Here is a 22762-nt window from a genome sequence, read left to right as displayed (position 1 = left end):
TTGTATATTGCTTTGGGTAATATAGCCATCTTGATTATATTTATTCTTCCTAGCCAAGAACAAGATATATTCTTCCATCTCATTATATCTTTTTCGATTTCCCTTAACAATGGTTTATAGTTTTCATTATATAAGTCCTTTACATTCTTTGTTATGTTTATTCCTAAGTATTTTATTTTTTTTGTTGCAATCGTGAAGGGGATTGTTCTTTTGAGTTCCTTCTCAGTTGTTTCATTGTTGGCATATAGAAAGGCTATTGACTTCTGTATGTTAATTTTTGTATCCTGCGACCTTACTGTATTGGCTTATTGTTTCTAGTAGTCTTTTTGTGGATTCTTTGGGGTTTTCGATGTATAGTATCATATCATCTGCAAAAAGTGATACCTTTACTTCTTCTTTTCCGATATGGATGCCTTTTATTTCTTTGTCTTGTCTGATTGCTCTGGCTAGAACCTCTAGTACCACATTAAATAAGAGTGGAGAGAGTGGACAACCCTGTCTTGTTCCTGATTTAAGGGGGAAAGCCTTCAGTTTAGTGCCATTTAATATGATGTTAGCTGATGGTTTATCATATATGGCCTTTATCATGTTGAGATATTTTCCTTCTATACCCATTTTGTTGAGAGTCTTAAACATAAAATTGTGTTGTATTTTATCAAAAGCCTTTTCTGCGTCTATTGATAAGATCATGTGGTTTTTGTTCTTTGTTTTGTTGATATGGTGTATTACATTAACCGTTTTACGTATGTTGAACCATCCTTGAGATTCTGGGATGAATCCCACTTGATCATGATGTATTATTTTTTTAATATGTTGTTGTATTCGATTTGCTAGTATTTTGTTTAGTATTTTAGCATCTGTATTCATTAGAGATATTGGTCTGTAGTTTTCTTTTTTTGTGCCATCCTTGCCTGGTTTTGGTATGAGGGTTATGTTGGCTTCGTAAAATGTGTTTGGAAGTATTGCTTCTTCTTCAATTTTTTGGAAGACTTTGAGTAGAATAGGAACCAAGTCTTCTTTGAATGTTTGATAAAATTCGCTGGTATAGCCGTCTGGGCCTGGACTTTTATTTTTGGGGAGGTTTTTAATGGTTTTTTCTATTTCTTCTCTACTGATAGGTCTGTTTAGGCTTTCTGCTTCTTCTTGACTCAGTCTAGGAAGGTTGTATTTTTCTAGGAATATATCCATTTCTTCTAGGTTGTTGAATTTAGTGGCATAAAGTTTTTCATAGTATTCTACAATAATTCTTTGTATATCTACGGTGTCCGTGGTGATTTCTCCTCTTTCATTTTGGATTTTGTTTATATGAGTTCTTTCTCTTTTTTCCTTGGTAAGTCTTGCCAAGGGTTTGTCAATTTTGTTGATCTTTTCAAAGAACCAGCTCCTTGTTCTATTAATTTTTCTATAGTTTTTCTGTTCTCTAATTCATTTATCTCTGCTCTGATTTTTATTATCTCCTTTCTTCGGCTGGTTTTGGGTTGTCTTTGTTCTTCTTTTTCTAGTTCCTTAAGGTGGGAAGTTAAGTGGTTCACTTGGGCTCTCTCTTGTTTGTTCATATATGCCTGAAGTGATATGAACTTCCCTCTTATCACTGCTTTTGCTGCATCCCATAGATTCTGATATGTCGTATTGTCATTTTCATTAGTCTGTATATATCTTTTGATCTCTGCACTTATTTCTTCTTTGACCCATTCATTTTTTAAAAGTATGTTGTTTAGTTTCCACATTTTTGTGGGATTTTTTTCCTCTTTTTTGCAGTTGAATTCTAGTTTCAAGGCTTTATGATCAGAAAATATGCTTGGTACAACTTCAATTTTTCTGAATTTGCTGATGTTGTTTTTGTGGCCCAACATATGGTCAATTCTTGAGAATGATCCATGTACACTGGAGAAAAATGTATACTCAGTCACTTTGGGATGAAATGTCCTGTAGATGTCTATCATATCCAGGTGCTCTAGTGTTTTGTTTAAGGCCACTATGTCTTTGTTGATTCTCTGTTTGGATGACCGATCTAGAGCCGTCAGCGGTGTATTGAGGTCTCCAAGTATGATTGTGTTTTTGTCAGTTTTTGTTTTAAGATCAATAAGTAGCTGTCTTATATATTTTGGTGCTCCTTGGTTTGGTGCATATATATTAAGAATTGTTATGTCTTCTTGATTCAGTGTCCCCTTAGCCATTATGAAATGGCCATTTTTGTCTCTGAGTACTTTTCCTGCCTTGTAGTCAGCATTATCCGATATGAGTATTGCTACACCTGCTTTTTTTTGGATGTTATTTGCTTGGAGTATTGTTTTCCAGCCTTTCACTTTGAATTTGTTTTTATCCTTGTTACTTAGATGAGTTTCCTGTAGGCAGCATACAGTTGGATTTTCTTTTTTAATCCATTCTGCTACTCTGTGCCTTTTTATTGGTGAGTTTAATCCGTTTACATTTAGTGTAATTATTGATACTTGTGGGTTCCCTATTGCCATTTTATATCTTGCTTTCTGTTAGTTTTGTGTCTTGTTTGATCCTTCTCTTTTGTTTTTCTATCTTTTGTTTTTATTTGGTTGTATTCCATACATCTTTCCACTGTTGCTATCTTTTTTATCTCATGTGCTTCTGTGGTGGTTTTTTCAATGGTGGTTACCTTTGAATAATGAAAAGGGTCCCTACCCTGTTCATTGTAGCGAACTATTTTGTGAGTACTTTTGCACTCCATCGTCCTTTGCTACTGTTAATCTCCATCTTCTCCCCCTCTTTCTTTTTGTTGTTGTCACAGTTTAAATTTGGTTTTATTGTGTTCTTCTTGGAGCTTTTACTTGTGGCTCTGTTTTTTTTTGTTCTTTGTATCTGATTGGAGAACCCCCTTTAGTAATTCCTGGAGTGGGGGTTTTCTGATGATAAATTCCCTCATCTTTTCTGTATCTGTGAATGTTTTTATTTCTCCTTCATATTTGAAGGATAGCTTTGATGGGTATAGTATTCGTGGCTGAAAGTTCCTGTCTTTCAGAACTTTAAATATTGGGGTCCATTCTCTTCTAGCTTGTAGAGTTTCTGCTGAGAAATCTGATGATAATCTAATGGGCCTTCCTTTATATGTTGTATTCTTCTTTTCCCTGGCTGCCTTGAGAATTTTTTCTTTACTGTTGGTTTGTGTCAATTTCATTATGATATGCCTTGGAGTAGGTTTGTTGGGGTTAAGAAAACTTGGAGTTCTGTTTGCTTCTTGAACTTGAGGCTTTAGTTCTTTCCACAGGCTTGGGAAGTTCTCATCTATTATTTGTTTGAGTATGTTCTCCATTCCATTTTCTCTCTCTTCTCCCTCTGATATACCTATTATTCTTATGTTATTCTTTTTGATGGAGTCAGATAATTCTTGTAGGGCTATCTCATTTTTTTTAATTTTTGAGTCTCTTTCTTCTTCTCTCTGTTGTGCCTCAAGTTGCTTGTCTTCTATTTCACTAATCCTCTCTTCTATCTGACCTGTTCTATTAGCTAAGCTTGTTACTTCGTTTTTCAGCTCGTGAATTGAGTTTTTCATCTCTGTTTGATTTGTTTTTATAGTTTCAATTTCCTTGGACATATATTCTTTGTGTTCATTGAGTTGTTTTCTGAGCTCCCTAAATTGCCTTTCTGTGTTTTCTTGTATATCTCGGAGGATTTTTAGGATTTCTATCTTGAATTCTCTGTCATTTAGCTCCAAGGTTTCCAATATATTAAATTTTTTCTCCATAGATTTTTCCTCATCTAGCTGTGTTACCTCTCTTTCTTTTGTATCCATGATATTCGATTTTCTCTTCCTTAATGGCATCTGAGGGTGGTTTTGTTGATAGTATTAATGAGATTTAATAAAGAATAAAAAGTTTAAAAAAAATAATAAAAAAAATCGAAAAAAGTTGTTTTTTTTTTTTAAAAAAATTAAGAATGAAATAAAGAAAAATAAAATAAAATAAAAATTTAAAAAAAAAAAAAAAAAAAAAAAAAAAAGGAAATTATTCCCCCCCTCCTTTTTTCCTCTCCTCTCCTCTCCCCTCTTTCTTGTTAAAATCTTGTGGTGGACTGTGAATTATAACAAACAATGCCTGTGATGGAGGGCCTGAATTGGGGAAAAGTAATAAAGGGGCAAACAAAACAAAACAAAAAAAAAAAAAAAAAAGAAAAAAGAAGAAGAAAAAAAAAAGAGCGTATGGACCCACAAAAAGCAAATAAGGAAAAAATTTGGGTCAAGAATAAAATGATTTGCTTTTAGGTGTTGGTTGTCTAAGAGTTATGATGAGAGGATTAAGAGGAAAACGGAAAAATGGGGGGACAAATTAAAAAATTACTATTGTATTTAGTGGAACAAGAACTAGATAATATGGAGAGCCAGGGATGGGAGCACTGCTAGTGAGTTAAAAAGGTGAAGTAAAAACCCCCCAGAATGCCACAAACATAAGTTTGAGTCCCAGATAAGATAATTTGTTTGTTATTGAGGTTTGAGTGAGAGGAGATGTAAAGGAGAAAGGAAGAAACTAATATAGAGGGAGAAAAGAAAGAGAGAGAGAGAGAAAAAAAAGAGGGAACCACTAAAAGAAGAAAAAAGAAAGGGGAGAGAGAGAGAGAGTTAAGGGTTTTGGAGTGCAACCCTCATAGAGAGAAAGGAAGAGAAGAGAAAAGATAATGGGAGATGTAACACTTATGGGTAGTGTAGTTCAAGGAGAGGAGAGAGTAAGACCGGTAGAGAGTTAATCGGCCAAATTGGAGGAGGAAAAAAAAAGTATCAAGAATGAAGATAAGAGAAACAAACGAACAAATATAATAAAATGGGATAGGTTATAAAGTCTGCAGATTATTCTTGATTTTGAGAGGTTATCTTCTTGCTTTTTCTTTTCTCTCCCTCTTCCTGGTCGGTGACTCTGTACCCCGGGTTTTGCCCCTTTGCCACGCTCAGGTGGAGGTTTGCAGTTGATAAGTCTCTATGGCAATGTCATGTATTGTGCTTTAGTCTCGTTGGCAGTCTAGGCTATTAGCATTTATAGGCTCCGACAGTGAGAGAGTCCGTGTTCCTAGAGCCTTTCTCCTAGTCTTTCCTTCCTCAATTAGTAGCCTGATAATCCAGCTATGGGGTTGCTGCTGCCTCTGCCTGGATAGTAAGAGGCTCAAAGAGCTGGCAACTCCCCACTCTATTTCCACTCAGCACAGGGCTCTGGGTAAGGCTCAGTCAGTCAGAGCTGCTAGCATAATCAGGCGGGCTTTCCGGCCATTCAAAGACCTCTGGCTCTGCCACTCTGTCCGGTAACACAAGCGGGTGCCCACTTCCGGGGCGCTTGGAGGAAACTCTCACTCACTGGCTGCGCGCGCAGACCAGGATATCCGGCCAGCAGTCTCACGCTCTGAGTGAAACCCCCAACCGCAGGGAAAAGTTGCAGCGTTGGAATTGAGTCTCGCTCCGTCCCCGTGCGCGGCTTTTGCAAGGCGCTGGGGCGGCCCGAGATTCCGCTTTCGGCCCACACAAAGGCCCCTGACTCTGCTCCTCTGTGCGATAACACGAGCGCGCACTGCCGGGGCACTCGGAGGAATCGCTCACTCCTTATCTGCGCGCGCAAACCAGGATATGAAACACCCTCCGGCATGGAAAATCTCCACCGTTGGAATTAGTTCTCACTCCCTCCCATGCGTGGCTTTCCCAGGGCGCTGGGGCTGCCCAGAGACTCTGCCCTCGGCCCACAGAAAGGCCTCTGACCCTGCCTCTCCGTGAGGCAACACGGGCACTGACTCCCGGGGCCTAGGAAGAAATCTCTCGCCCACTAACTGTGCACCAGCCAGGAGACCGGGTAAAAATGGCCGCGCCGCTTGTCTTTCTTTGTTTGGGTTTGGCGCGAGTATTAGCTTGTATTGCCCGGGTTGCCACAGGATCAGATTTTCCTCGGCTTGGATCTCCGTGCCACAGCCTGGTTCGGCCGTTTGTTTCGCGGCCTGGATGTATTCACCCCCTTTGCCCGCCTCAGTTTCTATATTCACAGTTACCAGAGAAAGCCGCCCTGTTTAGGTTAGTGAGGAAGGCGGAGCATTTCTTACTCCCTATTTCCTTCGGGGTTTGGTTATCTATTTAGCCAATTTTTCACTCAATCATACCTTTGGGTGTATTGCGAAGCATCTGGAAGCTCCAAGTATAGGTTTTTCTGTTTCTGGTTGAAGATCTTGTTGAGTTTTGGGGGAGATTTATCGGTATCGCTTCCTACCCCGCCATTACTCTGACGTCATCGGAAACATTTTCTTGAAATGCTAGTTTGTTTGCTCCCACTGCAATATATGTATCCATATGGAGATGGATGATAGATTAAACAGATGATAGATACAGAGAGATAGATGATAGATAGATAGATATAAATATGTAAATATCTTGAAGATTGTAATTACTAATTATTTATCTTTGATTCACTAGAGCCTAGAATGATGTCTGACAATCAATTTTATCTATGTTTGTCTCTAGAATAAATAAAAACTTAATGTATAAAGGGGGACTTTTCATGAAGATATATTAAAGAAATAGTAGGTCTCCTCTCTTCCTCTTATATATGTTTCACCTTCAGACTTTTGAAACATCTTTCTAACATGCTCCCATAAGTACTCTGGAATAGATTGTCTTGGTCTTTCTTCCACAGCTGTCCCCATCTATTTATTCACTTTCTATCAAGGGGTGCTACAGGTGTCACAGGAAGGTGAATAACACTGTTTAAGGAAGAGAGGCTTTTCACTAATTTGAGGGTTGCCAGACAGTGTAAAGGATATGTGATTAAATTTGAACTTATGATAAATGACATCATTTTTAGCAGAAGAGTATGTTAAATATTGCAGAGGACTATGGCATATTTCTATTTCTCCGAAATTAAATTTTAATGAGCCATCTCAATGTTCTAAAGGTATTTTGATTTTCTACATTTGACTAATGTTTTTTCTCTTTTCCCTAGGATGTGATTAACGACATAAGACGGTATGTGTGTGAGACTGGACATGGTCCTTTTTTGTGTGATGACAGAATTGCAGCTATAAGACTAATCTTGAGTCAATAGTAATTTTAAGAAATCACACAGCTGGGATTTAGGTATTACATTGTTTCAAATTACTGATGAGAAGGGGACCATGTTATGATAGGATTTGGTTGGTGGGAAGTCAAAACTTTGGGTCAATAAAAGCTTTGGAAATAAGGGTTTGCAGGTGCAGAACTGCAGTGCTTCACTGACTTTAGTCAGACCTCTGTCAGGTTCAGCTCTTGTTTCTATACTACAGAGCTGCCTGCCTTGTCACACGGAGGGTCTTGTCCTCCATCTGTATGACCTACAAATTTTCCACATAGAAAGATCTGCAAAGTCTTTTTAAGATGTTCTTTGGATTACAGTGACAAATAACTAACTAAATAAATAAGACTCAGGTCTTAGGGAATAGTGAGTTTAATCCTGGTGCCAATAATTAATCTTTTTTTGTTTATTCACTATTTATATCATGTGAAAATATATTCTTATCTTGTCTAAAGTTGCCTACCTACTTGCAACATTAAACACATGAAATTTTGACCTCTATTAATTTATCTATCATAACTTCCCTTTTCTCAAATGTTGGTAATATACTCCCTTCTCCATGACTTTGTATGTTATTCTTGGCCTCTCTACTAAGATAGCAGGTTCAGGACACCCTTCAGAATTTCAATACAGGAGCCCCATACTTGATGACCTAAAACTCTCAGTAACCAGGTTGTAGAACCCCTCCACTGACCCTTAGCCTGGGAATCCACGCCTATATCCTCTTCTTGGGGGAACCTCTGAGATGGCAATTTGCAACCCTTATAGCAAATTTCTTTTATAGGGGCATCAAACAACATTTAAAGGTACCATATTTCTTCTAATAGTATATCATGTTTAAAAGGTAAAGAGACTAGGGTACATTTCTTGATTTTATAATCAGAACATGAGCTTAACGAAAAGCCCTTCCCACGGAGGGTAAATGGAAAGGTTGACATGAAGGCATTTCTTCTGGTTGCAATGACAGGACCCCCACCTCACCCTCCTTCAGACTTTTCAGTGAAGAAAATTGAGTGAGGAAGCATCATCAATGGAGAGAAAGGTGAGGGAGACAGTGATCTTGGAGAGACACAAAGTAAAAAATGTGAGCAATATTTTGTCTTTTATTAGGAGTGAGATCTGGACCTTGAAGAAGCCCAAAATTGTTTCCAAGAGTGCGAAGAGTTCATTTCGAGTTCCAGATCTGAGTGGAATGCTGCAAATATTTAAAGGTGCAGAGAGTGGAGGGAAGGATGTTAATGTCATTGTGGGATTCTTGTAGTTTCAGAACAGAATGGGGGAGTGAGTGTTATCTCTGCATGAGAATAAAAAGAGTGTCCTGACAAGAATAGATAACTAACCTGAGCTAAAGTGTGAACATATCTAGGATAGAATGGCTAGGTATCCACTCATTCACCAGTTGACAGCCTCACAGGAAGCCCCTCCCTTGACCCCACTCTAGAGAAAATATAGGTGTCAGTGTTTCCAACTTTGCTTCTAACAACATCATTGAAACCTATGTCATTTCAGAGCTGACAGAAGTCCAAAGCCACTGGGGTAAGATGTTACAGGTTCTTCACATCACCATGTTCTGACCTCTTTTCAGAAGTTGAGGTTAATATAAGGTTCCTAGCTATTACTTACATGTGTTCTTTTCAAACATTCTTAGTTATATACAGGAGTTTTCTTATATTAATTTATTGGGGGACATTGGTGAATTAAATTATATAACCTTCAGGTGTATAATTCTATATCACGTCATCTATATATTGTATCGTGTGTTCACCACCCCAAGTTAATTTTCCTTTCATCACCATGTTTCCTCCATTTAACCTCTTCTGCCTCCTCCCGCTTTCCTTTTTCTCATTTCTTAAGTGATCTACTCATTACTGATCCATTAACTCGTGTTCCTCCCAGTCAATGCCCAAGATTCCTCCTCAAAAAGTCGCAAGACACACATGCCCTACATAATTCAACTGACTATGTAATTTTTCCTACAGTGGACTTGAAGCTGATTCCACTCAAGACCCTTTCAAATATCTTCATTTCTCCGGATCAGAGACAAGTGACAGTTGGAAACCATTGTTTCTTTAATAACACGTATTCATGTAATATTTCTGCTCTTGATATCTTGGGCTCCCGAAACTTCTCATCTGGAAAATATTACTGGGAAGTTGATGTAACTGGGAAGATTGCCTGGATCTTGGGGGTATACAGTAAAACAAATAAGCTAAATAGAACAAAGAGCTCTGGGTTTGTTTTTAAACCAGATGCAAATTATTCAAATGTTTACTCCAGATACAGACCTACAAATGGCTACTGGGTTATAGGGTTACAGAATGAATCTGAGTACAGTGCCTTTGAGGACTCTTCCACCTCTGATCCCAAGGTCTTGACTCTTTGGATGGCGTTCCCTCCACATCGTGTTGGAGTTTTCCTAGACTATGAAGCAGGCACTGTCTCATTTTTTAATATCACAAATCATGGGTCACTCATCTACAAGTTCTCTCGTTGTCATTTTTCTCAGACTGCTTATCCTTATTTCAATCCTTGTAACTGTTCAGCTCCCATGACTCTGTGCCGACCAAGCTCCTGAATCTTCTTCCCTCTACTACCTCAGTGTTGTATAGCATCCTTTGTCCTGGGACTCAGCTCCTGCGGCTGAGCTCACTGCTCCATTCAAACCATCTCTTCCTTTCTGTCTTCTTTCTTTAGAACTTTTACTCAATCCTGGGATTTGCAGTGTTTCTGACTTAAATTAGAAGGAAGCATATTTACCCATTTACTTTTTTCTGTATTCTCAATGAAATGTATCAAATTTCTCCTAAAGACAAAGCAGTGTCTGTTTAACATCTTCACTGTACTATTTCTCCAGATTTTCCTTTATCACTGATCTGAATTGACATGGCAAAGTCTGTCTGCCACCAATCTGTAGTCATCCCCACCCAGCACCACCAACTATGGAGTATTTGAATGTATGTCTGCTTGTTGCCCAGCAAACAGCAGGTTCATCAGAGAGTTGAATAAAAAACAAAAGTAATATATGTACTCAGAGTGAAACTTTATACTCAGAGCGTTTGAGGTCAAATCAATCTCTTCACTTACTAAGTGTGTAACAATAAAAACATTTTGAGTCTTTTCATAAAACACATTGTAATTCTAAACTGGACCTAACTGTTAAGATTATTGTGTAAAACTGTCACTCAGTGTAAAAAACCTATTAATTATCTTGCACAATATAATAAACACTTGCTGTCATGATCCCTGAAAAGTGTAATCTGTGTCAGTGTCCTGTGCAACAGATTTGTGCCCTTCAGAGGAGCAGGGAATGGTTACACTGAAGTCTCATTTGTCAAGTTCCCAGGCTCTTCTGTCAAAAACAGTCCAGTTCCAGTATTGTGTTATAGAACTTTTTACACCCAGGCTGGGACTGTTTTAAGGTTCTTTACTGGGATGGGTCAGAAACTTCTGCAAAAGTACAAGTTTCCCAAATCTGTCCAGCAGAGAGAGCCAGATTCAGGGACAGCTATTATTAGGGAAAACCTCTTGGGGTTCAGGCCTTTCCCATGTGGTGAAACACCTGAGTATAACCCTTTATATATCAAAATATTCACTTTTATTTTTCTTACTTTTAAAATAAGTTTCAAATTACGACTTATCCAGGAGAGTAAAGGAACCCATTTTTATGAGAAAATTATATATTGATATTATAAATTATTGTGGCAATTGCACAGAGCCCACATCAAGGTATAGAGGGGTGATCACTTATTCTGTTGGAATAAAAAATAAAGTGCTTGGCCTGGGAAAGGTATGTATATATACACTTATACTGACACAAACACACACATACACACAGTTATGTATATATGTAATTATATGCAAATACATAGAGTGTCTTTATCCAAATAATTTTCAAAAATATCCTTAAAGAAAGAATTTCTTTCAGGGATTTGATGGAATTTATTAACTTAAGAGGTCATTACTTGGCCCTGGCCGATTGGCTCAGTGGTAGAGCGTCAGCCTGGCGTGCAGAAGTCCCGGGTTTGATTCCCGGCCAGGGCACACAGGAGAGGCACCCATCTGCTTCTTCACCCCTCCCCCTCTCTTTCCTCTCTGTCTCTCTCTTCCCCTCCTGCAGCCAAGGCTCCATTGGAGCAAAGATGGCCCGGGCGCTGGGGATGGCTCCTTGGCCTCTGCCCCAGGCGCTAGAGTGGCTCTGGTCATGGCAGAGTGATGCCCCGGAGGGGCAGAGCATCACCCCCTGGTGGGCAGAGCGTCGCCCCCTGGTGGGCGTGCCGGGTGGATCCCGGTTGGGCGCATGCGGGAGTCTGTCTGACTGCCTCCCCGTTTCCAGCTTCAGAAAAATACAAAAAAAAAAAAAAAAAAAAAAAAAAGATTTGTCTGCGAGCCAGATGCAGCCATCAAAAGAGCCACATCTGGCTCACAAGCCATACGTTCCCGACCCCTGGTTTAGTTATTATTTTTTACATGTGTGCAAGGCTTATAATGTTGATGTACATGTTTATGGGGTTGTTCTGTTGATTGAACCTCTCCACTTGTGGAATTAGAACTTCACTTTGCCTGCTTTACATATTATAACTGTAAATTGAATTACTGGATATCAGGGTCTTTTGTTACCCATACTGGCAAATTTTCTTGAAAGTAGTTGTACCATTTTGTATTCCCCTATACTTCCAGAAGAGCACAAAATAATATGTATAGAGCATAGTAGTTAATGCAGCGATATTAAGAATAGATGTACAGGCCCTGGCCGGTTTGCTCAGTGGTAGAGCGTTGGCCTGGTGTGCAGGAGTCCTGGGTTTGATTCCCGGCCAGGGCACACAGGAGAAGCGCCCATCTGCTTCTCCACTTCTCCCCCTCTCCTTCCTCTCTGTCTCTCTCTTCCCTTCCCACAACCAAGGCTCCATTGGAGCAAAGTTGGCCCGGACGCTGAGGATGGCTCTACGGCCTCTGCCTCAGGTGCTAGAATGGCTCAGGTTGCAACAGAGCAATGCCCCAGATGGGCAGAGCATCGCCCCCTGGTGGACATGCCGGGTGGATCCCAGTCGGGCGCATGCAGGAGTCTGTCTGACTGCTTCCCGTTTCCAACTTCAGAAAAAAAAAATTTTTAATTTAAAAGAATAGATGTACATGTAGGTATATTATAGGATTAAAGCGGGAAGATTTTAAAGAGCTCAGAGTATGACTGTGCATGAGTGACAACCACAGCATAAAGGTATTGAATGCAATGTTCTAAAAGCATGGGCCCCTTCCCCAAAGACCCCTACTCTGTCCATTACTTCTTTCTTTTCCATTCCTTCCATGGATCAAACATCTATCATTTTACTCCTCTCCCGTTGAATCTCTGAACTGACCCCACACCCTAGGTTGATATCTTGGAACTCTCCTACAGAGCATTAGATTTTCATTCAGCCCAGGCAATCAGGTCCTGTCGAGAAACCTGAAAACTTGGGCCAGAAGGAGACCTGATCAGCTGCGCTCCCCTCACCACACACACTTTTCTCCAGAGCTTCGGCGGCTCCACGTGCGGGCCAGCTGTGCTCTGGGCTGAGGAGAAAGATGAGGCCTCCTTAGGCTTCGTGCTTTCGTTCCAGCCATGGCATCTCCCCTTAGAGAGGAACCTGATGAAATGTCTTACCCTGTGTCCTCTGGATCTTTACCATTTTCCCTTTTGAGGAAACCTTGGCGCACAGTAAAAGGGAATGTGGGTAAAGTGTGGTTAGGGACACATACTAATTCTGAGTAAAACTTAATAGAAAATGGAAAACATAAAGTGTTGTTAAATAATATTTGTCAAAGGAGAATGATAGACATATTAATTATACGAGAAGACTAGCTGAACCTCATTATGTGGCACAGTACTCGTGTTCAGAGCAGCAACACTAAATATAAGCATGGCTTACCTCTCAGATGCTCATTCAGTTAAAATTATATGTACAGTGATATACCTGTGTATCTATTTATCATTCCTTATATTCAGCACCTTCTAGTAGATATGAGGCAATAAGCTAGAAAATAGAAAATACCCCCCTGCCTGATTTCACAATACTTATAGTTGTGGGTGTGAGGTGGGTGGCTGGGCTGGAGATTCCTTATGATAATTAAGACCAGGCTCCCCTTGAAGTCTCCTTATTGCTTTCCACTTATACGTTTTCATTTTCTAATTCATGTGTAATAACTGAGTTCTGACCTTCAGGGATAACCTGTGTTCCAGAGACGACTCACAATAAAATCCTAGCAAAGGAAGCCCCAAAGAAAGAGTTTATAGAATCTCTGTGGACCACAGCCCAGACTTCTGAAACAGATCTGCACAGAGACAAGTAAAGAAGACAGCTATGACTGTCCCTACTCAGGAACAAGATACTTTTTGAAAGAAAACAGAGAAAGCCACATAGTTCTCTGAAGCTTTATAAGCTAACTCTTGTAAGGGTGATGTGTTTGGCGTGGCTATGCACATCAATTTCTAGCAAAATGTCCTTTATGGGTCTGTGAGCTTTAGTTTGTGACAACTGCCTTACTCTGTGACTTTTTCTTTTCATTTGAGAAAGACAGAGAGGAACATCGAGCTGTTTCTGAAGTGCAATGACCAGGGACTCAAACTGGCAACCTCCATGCCAACAGAGTTATCTGTCCAGGGCTTTTTTTTTTTTTTTTTTTTAATTTATAGACAGAAAAAGGAAGAGAGTGAGAGAGGAGGGGAAGTGAAAGTATTCATTTTTTGTCCCACTCAGTCATGCATTCTTTGTTTTCTTCCTGTGTTTGCCCTAACCAGAAATTGAACCCACAACCTTGTCGTTTCCAGAAAACACTCTTAATTTACTGAGCTAACAGGCCAGGGCATGTAGGTGTTGTTGTTTTTTTGTATTTGGTAGTCATACAAGATATTTAAGTTCAAACTCTGGGACCTACTGCATTACCTGAAAAATTCACTAACCTTGCTCATTTTCTCATTGGACCATTTCTGCCACCCAGAAACAGAGCTCATTTGAGAGATCAGGGGCAGGAGGAACCCATAGAAAGGATTTCCACAATAAAGGGGCATCTTCACAACATTTCATAAAACCAAATGAGATACCTGATTGGTATCTGATAAGATACCAGAAGTGGCATGACAACAAGATCTGAAGACCAACAGAAGAAGAGAAAGTAGGATTGCCTCTTTATTTATTTATTTAACCACCTCTCTTTTGTTAGACATTGGTACTCCCCAGACTGAGCTCCTTGGAGTGAGCACTCAGACTGACTCAGAAGAAGCATTTCTTCTTCTTCTTCTTCTTCTTCTTCTTCTTCTTCTTCTTCTTCTTCTTCTTCTTCTTCTTCTTCTTCTTCGCCTCAGGCTTGTCCTTATCTGATTGGCTCTTACTGAATTAAGGATGACTGTGTATTTCCACCTCTACAATGTTCTCATGTACCCTTAAGTGTCCAAGTCATTTCCCTGCACACATGTTTTGAAAGTGCACAGTTCACCTGAGTCATTGTCATTATCATTATCATGATCAGAGTTCACTCCTGCCAATTAACACATGATAATAAAATTGAATGAGGGTCCTCTAGAGAAACAGGACTAATATTATGTATATACTTCATATATATGAAGAAGATCGATTATTGAAAAGTTGCTCATATTGTGATAGTTTTTGAATACTTCCCAGGCCTGCCATCTACAAGCTGGAGACCCAGGAAAGCTGATGGTATAATTTAGTCCAAGTTCAAAAGCTTGAGACTCAGGGCAGCCAGTGTTGTAGGTCCTAATCCAAGGGCAGGAGAAAACCTGTACCCCAAGTCAAAGAGGCAGGCAAGGAGCAAAAGGACCACATTCTTTCTTTCTTGCTCTGCCTTTATTTTCTGCTCTGGTCCTCATTTTATTTTACTGACCCATAGATTCAAATGCTAATCTCATCTGGAAACAATGCCCTTATGGACACACCCAGAAATAATATTTAATCTGGATACCTTGTGGCTAGTCACATTGACTCATAAAATTATTTATCACAAAATCTTTTCTATTTCATTTCTTTATGTTACGTCTCTAAAGATTACATGTTAAATAGTCTTAGCGGTGATTGCCCAACAAATGACACTTTCTGTAGTTTGATCTCTGCAGTCTATTTAAGAAAAGTATCATTTTGTCCATATGGAATCCCAGTTCTGAAAGCAGCATCATACTGCTGTCACTCTGTGAAGGTCCTTCTCACCACCACCTGAGGCAATTTCAGATTTGGGTAGCCATTCCATCTCAAATGACCTAACAAGACACAAATTGGCCAGATTTACTGAGTTTAGCTGATAGATACAGGACAGATACAGCTGTCACTATCGCTGCCTCCGGTGATCCTTCAGTGTGGGTCCTAACTGTGGTAAAGGAGGGACTATTCCCTCTTCATGACATCACATTTGTAAAAGAACAAGATGAGATTGATGTGTGTGAAATTACACTAGTTACATAAGTTTAGTTCTCCAAGAAATGAACAACTTTGAGAGCTATGAGAACAACTTCTGGGAGCAGAACTGAAATAAGATTAAGAATAAAATCACTGTGTTACCATTCTGTGATACCTTCTCTGACTGACCACTAGCAATCTTTTCAGTTTGAATGATCATCACCATCCATGACCTGATAAGACATAAATTGCTGTAGTCACTTGGCTTAGTTGAGAATACAAGACAAAAGACAGGGCATGCCGACATTGGATACCTCAGGTGAGCTCTTAGTGATGGTGTTCACAGTGCTATAGAAAGCACCTTATTCTGTTATATCAGCCTTTTAAGAAGTCAAACTTATACATCTTATAAAAGGTTTGCTGCTGTCACATAAACAAACACATTGTTATGTCATTATAATAAATTATTTCAAACATACAGCAAAGGATGGCAATGCTTACACTGTAAATGCAAATCAGAATGGGTCTTTCTGATAAACGAACATGTAAGGAAAGAGTCAATGAAGGATGAGAGTGATTTCTACTGATAGCAAGGGCAGCATTGCATATTGAGTAAAGAGCAGGTGTAACAGCCAGGACATATAGTGGTTTGGTGCTTTTATCTTTGAGGATATGTTTTACATATGAAAGAAGAAGCAGGCAAGATGGTGGCTAAACAAGGATTATGGTAGAATAGACCTCAGATGATCCTTTTGATTAGTAAAAGTAAAAGACAATAACAACTTTAGCACAAATAAAAATAAAATGTGTCATGTGAGATGAACTAAAAGTATTTAACATTGTTATGAAAAGTCATTTTACCAGGTAAATAAATTCCATTCCTTGTCTCACTACCTTTTCTTATTTGTCCTTATTTTTTCCTCCCCATTTTTGATTTCTACATAGTTTTGTATTGTTTCAAACCTACCTAACTTACTCAACCCCCTTTTATCCTTTCTGATCAAGCTGGGATCTGTGAGCAAGAGCAAGAAGAGCCTCAGATCAGGACAGGTAAAAGCAGGAGAGCAGCTGTAATGGCTTCTGGATTCTTGGTGAACAAAAAGAAGAAGGTAACCTGCCCCATCTGCCTGGAGCTCCTGACAGAACCCCTGAGCCTGGACTGTGAGCACAGCTTCTGCCAAGCCTGTATCTCTTGGAATGTTTCTTGAGGATGGTATTTACTCTCCTGTTGTATCTGAGTATAGAATGCAGTTGGTCCTTTTGTGGGTATGGTTTTCCCTTCTAGCTGGCTGGCTGTAAGGGTCAACCTTGATTGTATGTATTAGATACCGTTCAGTGTCTGTCCTGTTGGGCATATTTATTCTCTGTAGTGCCTGCTGGACTCTTCCTTTAGGTGTGCTACTTTTGTGGCTAGCTGAGTCTGCCACCCACTACTAGCTATCGATATGTTTGTTCTGGGTTCTTCTTGGTTTGTTATTAGCCATTGTTTGTAAACAGCTGTGGGCTACCTACACATCTGAAGCTATTTTTCTGTTTACTGTGCTTATGTTTTCTGTGCCTGGGTAGTGTGGGAAGGGTCAACCTGTGTATAAGGATCAGCTTCCTCCTGCTTAGAGCTGACAACAGCTCTATAAAAGCCCCAAGCTCTGTAAGATTTGCCACCACTTTTCAGCTGCTCCACCTCCTCTTGCAGCTGACTGGTATTGCCACAGAGTCTTCTTTAGAAAGACTGTAGTGTGAGCTTACACTGGCCTTACCCCACCAACCTCTTTATAAGTTGCAAGCTTGGTGGGTTAGGGGACCCAAGGTTGGGAATACAACATTAATGGGACCTCTACTTCAAGGGTCTTTTGGTCAGGGGAAAGTGGACCCTACTCTGAAGCTAATCTCTCAGACACTGCTGGATACTCTCATTCTATTTCTCCCCAATTAGATGAGCAGCAGGTTCAGATTGCGTGGTATAGACAGTCCTTGCTGCAAAAGTTCTTCCAGCTGGTGAGCCCCTGGTCTCAGGGAGGAAGACTGAGAGAGTCCTTCCCTGGGGCTGACTGTGCCCCCCCCAAAACTGGCTAAGCCCCTCAATCAGACCCAACAATAGGCTAACAGGGACCCACACTTTGAATGTTTTTGTTCCAAGCCTCTTTTCCTTCACCCTGTAGAACCTAGCCCAGCAGGATAGGATATTCAGAACCTGGGCTGGCTGATTGTGAAGCTCCACCCTGTCCAATGCACAGGAGCTGGTGTGCTAGTGCTGATCACAAAAAGTAGAATTTCTCTCAGCTGGGCTCAGTGTCCTATGAACCTTCCCTCACACACTGCCAGCAAGGGTTGTTAGGTCCTGAATGGATGCTCTCTGCAACTGACCTCTGGATGTGCCAGCCCTGGACCTCCCTGGAGGGAATCTGGTGCAGATCAATGGGGACATTACCTGTGACTGGCCCTCAACAACCTTCTTGGAGCTACAAGCAATCCAGAGTTTGTGGTTACCTTGCTGGACCCAGGTGCTCATGGAAATACCAAGATGCACACCTAGGCTGACTTTTACCCACACTGGTTCTGTGGGAAGATCACCAAAAGAGCAAGGTGCCCTGAGATCCTCTTCCTTCCTACAGCCTCTGACTACTGGCTGATTGTTGGGCTCAGCCACTGAAATAAAACCTCTGGCAGAGTCTAGAGCAGGCATGGCTAACAGTTTTTGCTCCTGGGCCAGATTAGAAAAAAAAACATTTTCATGGGCTGGACAAAATATTAAAATTAAAAAAATATTAAATACAAAATGATTTGTTTTAGTAAACAAAATTTTATTATGTAATTTGTTTATGAATAAATGTGAGTGAAAAAATTTAACATACAATATTATTTTAATAAAAATATATTTTAATAAAAATATAATTACATACCATATAAATATTCAAACTGTATCACAACCAATCTAAACAATATTTAATTAATAGAATGAGCTTGAAGGGGTTATATCGCAAATAAAACAATTGTTTCATTTTACAAACAGCTTGGACAGGTTTTCAGTTATCAACTGCAGCTATTGTCTAGGCTACAGTGCCACTTGATTCAGCACACTTGACCACAAAAAATAACGAATTATTTGACCTTGGGTGCGCACTGGCAAACTCTGCCTAAAATAATGTGGGTTTCACGTTGCCTCTGAACATCAAACAGTTCATATCGAGTACAGACGAGTACAAAAGTTGTAAATCTTTATAATGGAATTTTTTTAAAAAATAAAGAAGTATTGCGAATCCATTTGATCAAATGTAAAGCCAATAGCCAGGGCTACCATCACAGCCGCCCGGCCCTTGCAGGTTCGCATTGGAATTGGGCAGTCGGTGAAGAAACAACAGAGCCAAAAACTGGTGGGCCATTACATTTAATCCTAGCTTGCACCTGGCGGGCAAGAAATACACACATTGGGCTCCAAAACCCACTCACATTCAGTGCTCACAAAGCTACTGATTTATCCGAGTTTCCCAGAATCAAAGGTTTCTAGCTCACCAGACTTATTCGCCTCTGTTCCCCATCTCCTTCCTTCTCCCTGCACAAACTCTGCACAAACTGGCTTCTCACTCAACACTCCGCCATCTTGGCTACTTCTCCTGGCCTCCTCCATGTGGCCTTTCTCTGCTCTCTGCTCTCTGTTCTCTCCTCTATTGCTAATCTCAGAAACTAAGAGAGCAAGCTCCCGTTCTGCCCCATTTTATAGTATAGAAATCAAAACCTTTAATCCAATATACAAAATAGGGAAGTCTCTAATACAAAGTCACTTATCTGAGGCGTGATGGGATTGCACCACCCCATATCAAAAAGGGTGGAAAAGGCTTAGTCCTAAAACCAAGCCCCAGGCTACAAGGATCCTGCCTGCCTACCGCCCTCAGAGACACACATTAATATCACCTGGGTGACAGCCTACATGTGGGCAGCGCCATCTTTAACAAAGTGAGCATAATATATTTTATCTGCCCAATTATTGGAAGTTAATCCTAGATTAGTCACAAGCAGAATTCTTTTCTGTGTATCACTATCTTCTTAAATATCTTGATTTCCAATAATCAAAGATGCTTCCACTTCTGAATAGCTAAGATTTTAAAGTAGCGGAGAATATTAAAAATTTAATCGCGGGCTGCATAAACTCATTACGCTGGCCAGATCCAGCCCATGGGCATATGTTGGTCATGCCTGGTCTAGAACCTACAGCAAGTCAGGGATTAGGAAAAATGGTGGATGTGGCTCCTGCCTCTCAGCCCCAAGTGTCAGTTTGTCCAGACTTTTATCACAGACTTCATTAGGTTGTGGCCCAAGCAATCCAGTGGGTTTGGCCTTTGAGACCCTGAAATGTGGTCTACCCACAGTCTGGACAGTTTCTACTAAATCTCCCATGATGCGGAAGCACTAATCATAGTCTCAGGAGAGTGTGGGGAAAGCTTCAGCTTCAATGCTAGAAAAATGAGTCACTAACATACCCCCTGCATCCTGGCTGATTTCTCATAATGGCCCAGTCTCTATAGGGTGGGACAGGAGAGATTACCGAGGGTGGGGCAGTTGTTTTCCCCCAAGCTGATGCCACACGGAGGGAACTGCTCCACCCAATAAATATGGTGACTGCAATATTAGATAATGACTCAGCACAGGGGTTCCAGTGGCCATCCCCCACATGTCTCTCCATGGGCCACTAACTTCACACTCTCCTCATGTAACTCTAGTCCTCTCAGTCCACCCTCTGCTGAAGCCCTGGGTAAGTGGCTATGAGTGAGATTTTCTGTGCTGGTACTTTAAGATGGAGCCTGCGTCTCTAAGAGCTCCATTTCTATCTCTCAGACAGAAACCTTGTCTCTTTTCACCATCAAATGCTGTGTGGGGGTCTGTGAAGCCTGTTGCCAGAGCCACCATCACAGCCGCCTGGCCCATGAAGGTTCGCATTGGATTCGAATAGTCAGCAAAGAAACAACGGAGCCAAAAACTGGCGGGCCATCATCTTTAATCCTAGCTTGCACCCGGCGGGCAAGTAAAAACACACACTGGGCTCCAAAACGCACTCCCATTCAGTGCTCACAGTGCTACTGACTTATCCGAGTTTCCTAGAATCAAAGGTTTCTAGCTCACCAGACTTATTCACCTCTGTTCTCCATATCCTTCCTTCTCCCTGCACACACTCTGCACAAACTGGCTTTTCCTTAGCACTCGCCATCTTGGCTGCTTCTCCTGGCTTCCTCCACATGGCCTTTCTCTGCTCTCTGCTCTCTCCTCTAATGCTAATTTCAGGAACCAAGAGAGAGCAAACTCCTGGTCTGCCCCCATTTTATAATATAGAAATCAAAACCTTTAATCCAATATACAAAATAGGGAAGTCTCTAATACAAAGTCACTTATCTGAGGCATGATGGGATTGCACCACCCCACATCAGAAAGGGTGGGAAAGGCTTAGTCCTAAAACCAAGCCCCAGGCTACAAGGATCCTGCCTGCTCACAGCCGGCCCCCAACGCACATTAATATCACCTGGGCGATGGGCCTCCACGTGGGCAGTGCCATCTTTAACAAAGTGAGCATAATATATTTTATCTGCCCAACAGGGTCTCTTCTAAGCTCTGGGGCTCTAGGCTGGGGTGCTGGCTTGGGGTTTAGAACCCTCACCTCTCAGGGCGAACCTCCCTACTGTGACAGTCCTTTGGACCCTCTACTACCACAGCTCACTACTGGGAGCGGGGCAGCTCTTTCTGTGTCTCCACCCTTCCTACCAGTTTCAGTGTGTCTTCTTCTGTGATTCTTGATTATAGACTCCTCTCATTTAGTCTAAAGTTGGTTTTTCAAGATTATTGTTCTTAAATTAAGTTGTAATACAATTTGGTCTGGGAGGTTGCAGTTGGAACATCTGCCTACTCAGTCACCATCTACTGAGTCTGTACCATGCTTTTTTATCCACTCATCTCCTGATGGGCACTTGGGCTATTTCAAGATCCTGGTTATTTTAAATAATGCTGCAATGAATCTAGGGTACATATATTATTTTGAATTAGAGTTTTGGGATTCTATTTTTTTTTAGGTTTTTATTTATTCATTTTAGAGAGGGGAAAGAGAGAGAGAGAGAGAGAGAGAGAGAAGGGGGAGGAGCAGGAACCATCTATTTCTATATGTGCCTTGACCAGGCAAGCCAGGGGTTTCAAACTGGCGACCTCAGTGTTTCAGGTCGTTGCTTTATCCACTGTGCCACCACAGATCAGGCCTGGGATTATTAAGATATATCCCAGAGGTGGGATTGCTTGATTAATAGGTAGTTCCATTTTTAATTTTAGAAGTATCTCCATAATGTTTTCCACAGTGGCTGCACCAATCTGTATTATCACTAACAGTGCGTGAGGATTTTCTTTTCTCCACACCCTCATCAATACTTGTTTATTTATGAATGATAGGCATTCTAACATGTGTGAAGTGATATCTCATTTTAGTTTTAAGTTCTTTAATGGTTAGTGATGTTGAGCATCTTTTCATATGTCTATTGGCTATCTGTATGTTTTCTTTAGAAAAGTGTCTATTCAGGTCTTTTGTCCATTTTTATTTCAGAGAGAGAGAAGAGAAAAAGAGAGAGAAAGGGGTGGAGGGAAGGAGAAGAAACATCAACTCCTAGTAGTTGCTTCTCATATGTGCCTTGACCAGGCAAGCCTGGGGTTTTGAACTGGTGACCTTAACATTTTAGATTGACACTTTATCCACTCTGCCATCACTGGTCAGGCTTGCCCATTTTTAATAAGATTATATGTTTTTCTACGTGTGTTGTGTTTTATAAGTTCTTTATAAATTTCACATATGAATCCCTTATTAGATGTAGCAGAGAAGGTGAATATGTTCTCCCATTCATTAGGCTGCCTTTCCATTTTGATGATGGTTTCCTTTGCTGTACAAAAACTTTTTAGTTTGATGTAAGCCTATTTGTTTATCTTTTCTCTTGTTTCCCATTCCAAGGGAGATATAGCTAAAAAAAATATTGCTACAAGAAATGTTAGAGATTTTACTGCCTATTTGTTCTCCTAGGTTTTTTATTGCTTTGAGTCTTTAATCCATTTTGCGTTTATTCTTGTGTATGTCATAAGGTCATCTATCTTTATTTATTTATTTATTTTTGCATGTACCTGTCCCATTTTTCCAAAATTCTTTATTGAATAGACTGGGTTTTTTTTTAATCCCTTTTGTATGTTCTTGCCTCCTTTATCACATATTAATTGACCATATAGGCATGGGTTGCTTTCTGGGCTCTCTATTCTGTTCCATTCATCTATATGTCTGTTTTTATGCCAGTACCATGCTGTTTTGGTATTATGACCTTTTAGTACAAT

The 22762-nt window shown here is 40.4% G+C and overlaps 1 protein-coding gene and 1 pseudogene across 3 annotated transcripts in view; both read left to right on the top strand.

The window, feature by feature from the left end:
• The window catches only part of LOC136394117 (E3 ubiquitin-protein ligase TRIM22-like), a 45051-nt gene extending 34833 nt beyond the window's left edge, over positions 1-10218 (top strand). For all 3 annotated transcript variants that reach the window (XM_066366775.1, XM_066366766.1, XM_066366758.1), the window contains 4 exons: positions 6933-6955; positions 8151-8251; positions 8550-8576; positions 9020-10218. In XM_066366775.1, coding sequence (XP_066222872.1) covers positions 6933-6955; positions 8151-8251; positions 8550-8576; positions 9020-9615 — 747 coding nt within the window. In that variant the 3' untranslated portion in view covers positions 9616-10218. The remainder of the gene's footprint in view (positions 1-6932; positions 6956-8150; positions 8252-8549; positions 8577-9019) is intronic.
• A 5500-nt stretch (positions 10219-15718) lies between these two features.
• The window catches only part of LOC136388011 (E3 ubiquitin-protein ligase TRIM22-like), a 28327-nt pseudogene continuing 21283 nt past the window's right edge, over positions 15719-22762 (top strand).

The sequence above is a fragment of the Saccopteryx leptura genome, chromosome 1 (genome assembly GCF_036850995.1).
Source record: "Saccopteryx leptura isolate mSacLep1 chromosome 1, mSacLep1_pri_phased_curated, whole genome shotgun sequence".
NCBI classification, from domain to species: domain Eukaryota; kingdom Metazoa; phylum Chordata; class Mammalia; order Chiroptera; family Emballonuridae; genus Saccopteryx; species Saccopteryx leptura.
This window is presented reverse-complemented; position numbering and strand designations above follow the sequence as displayed.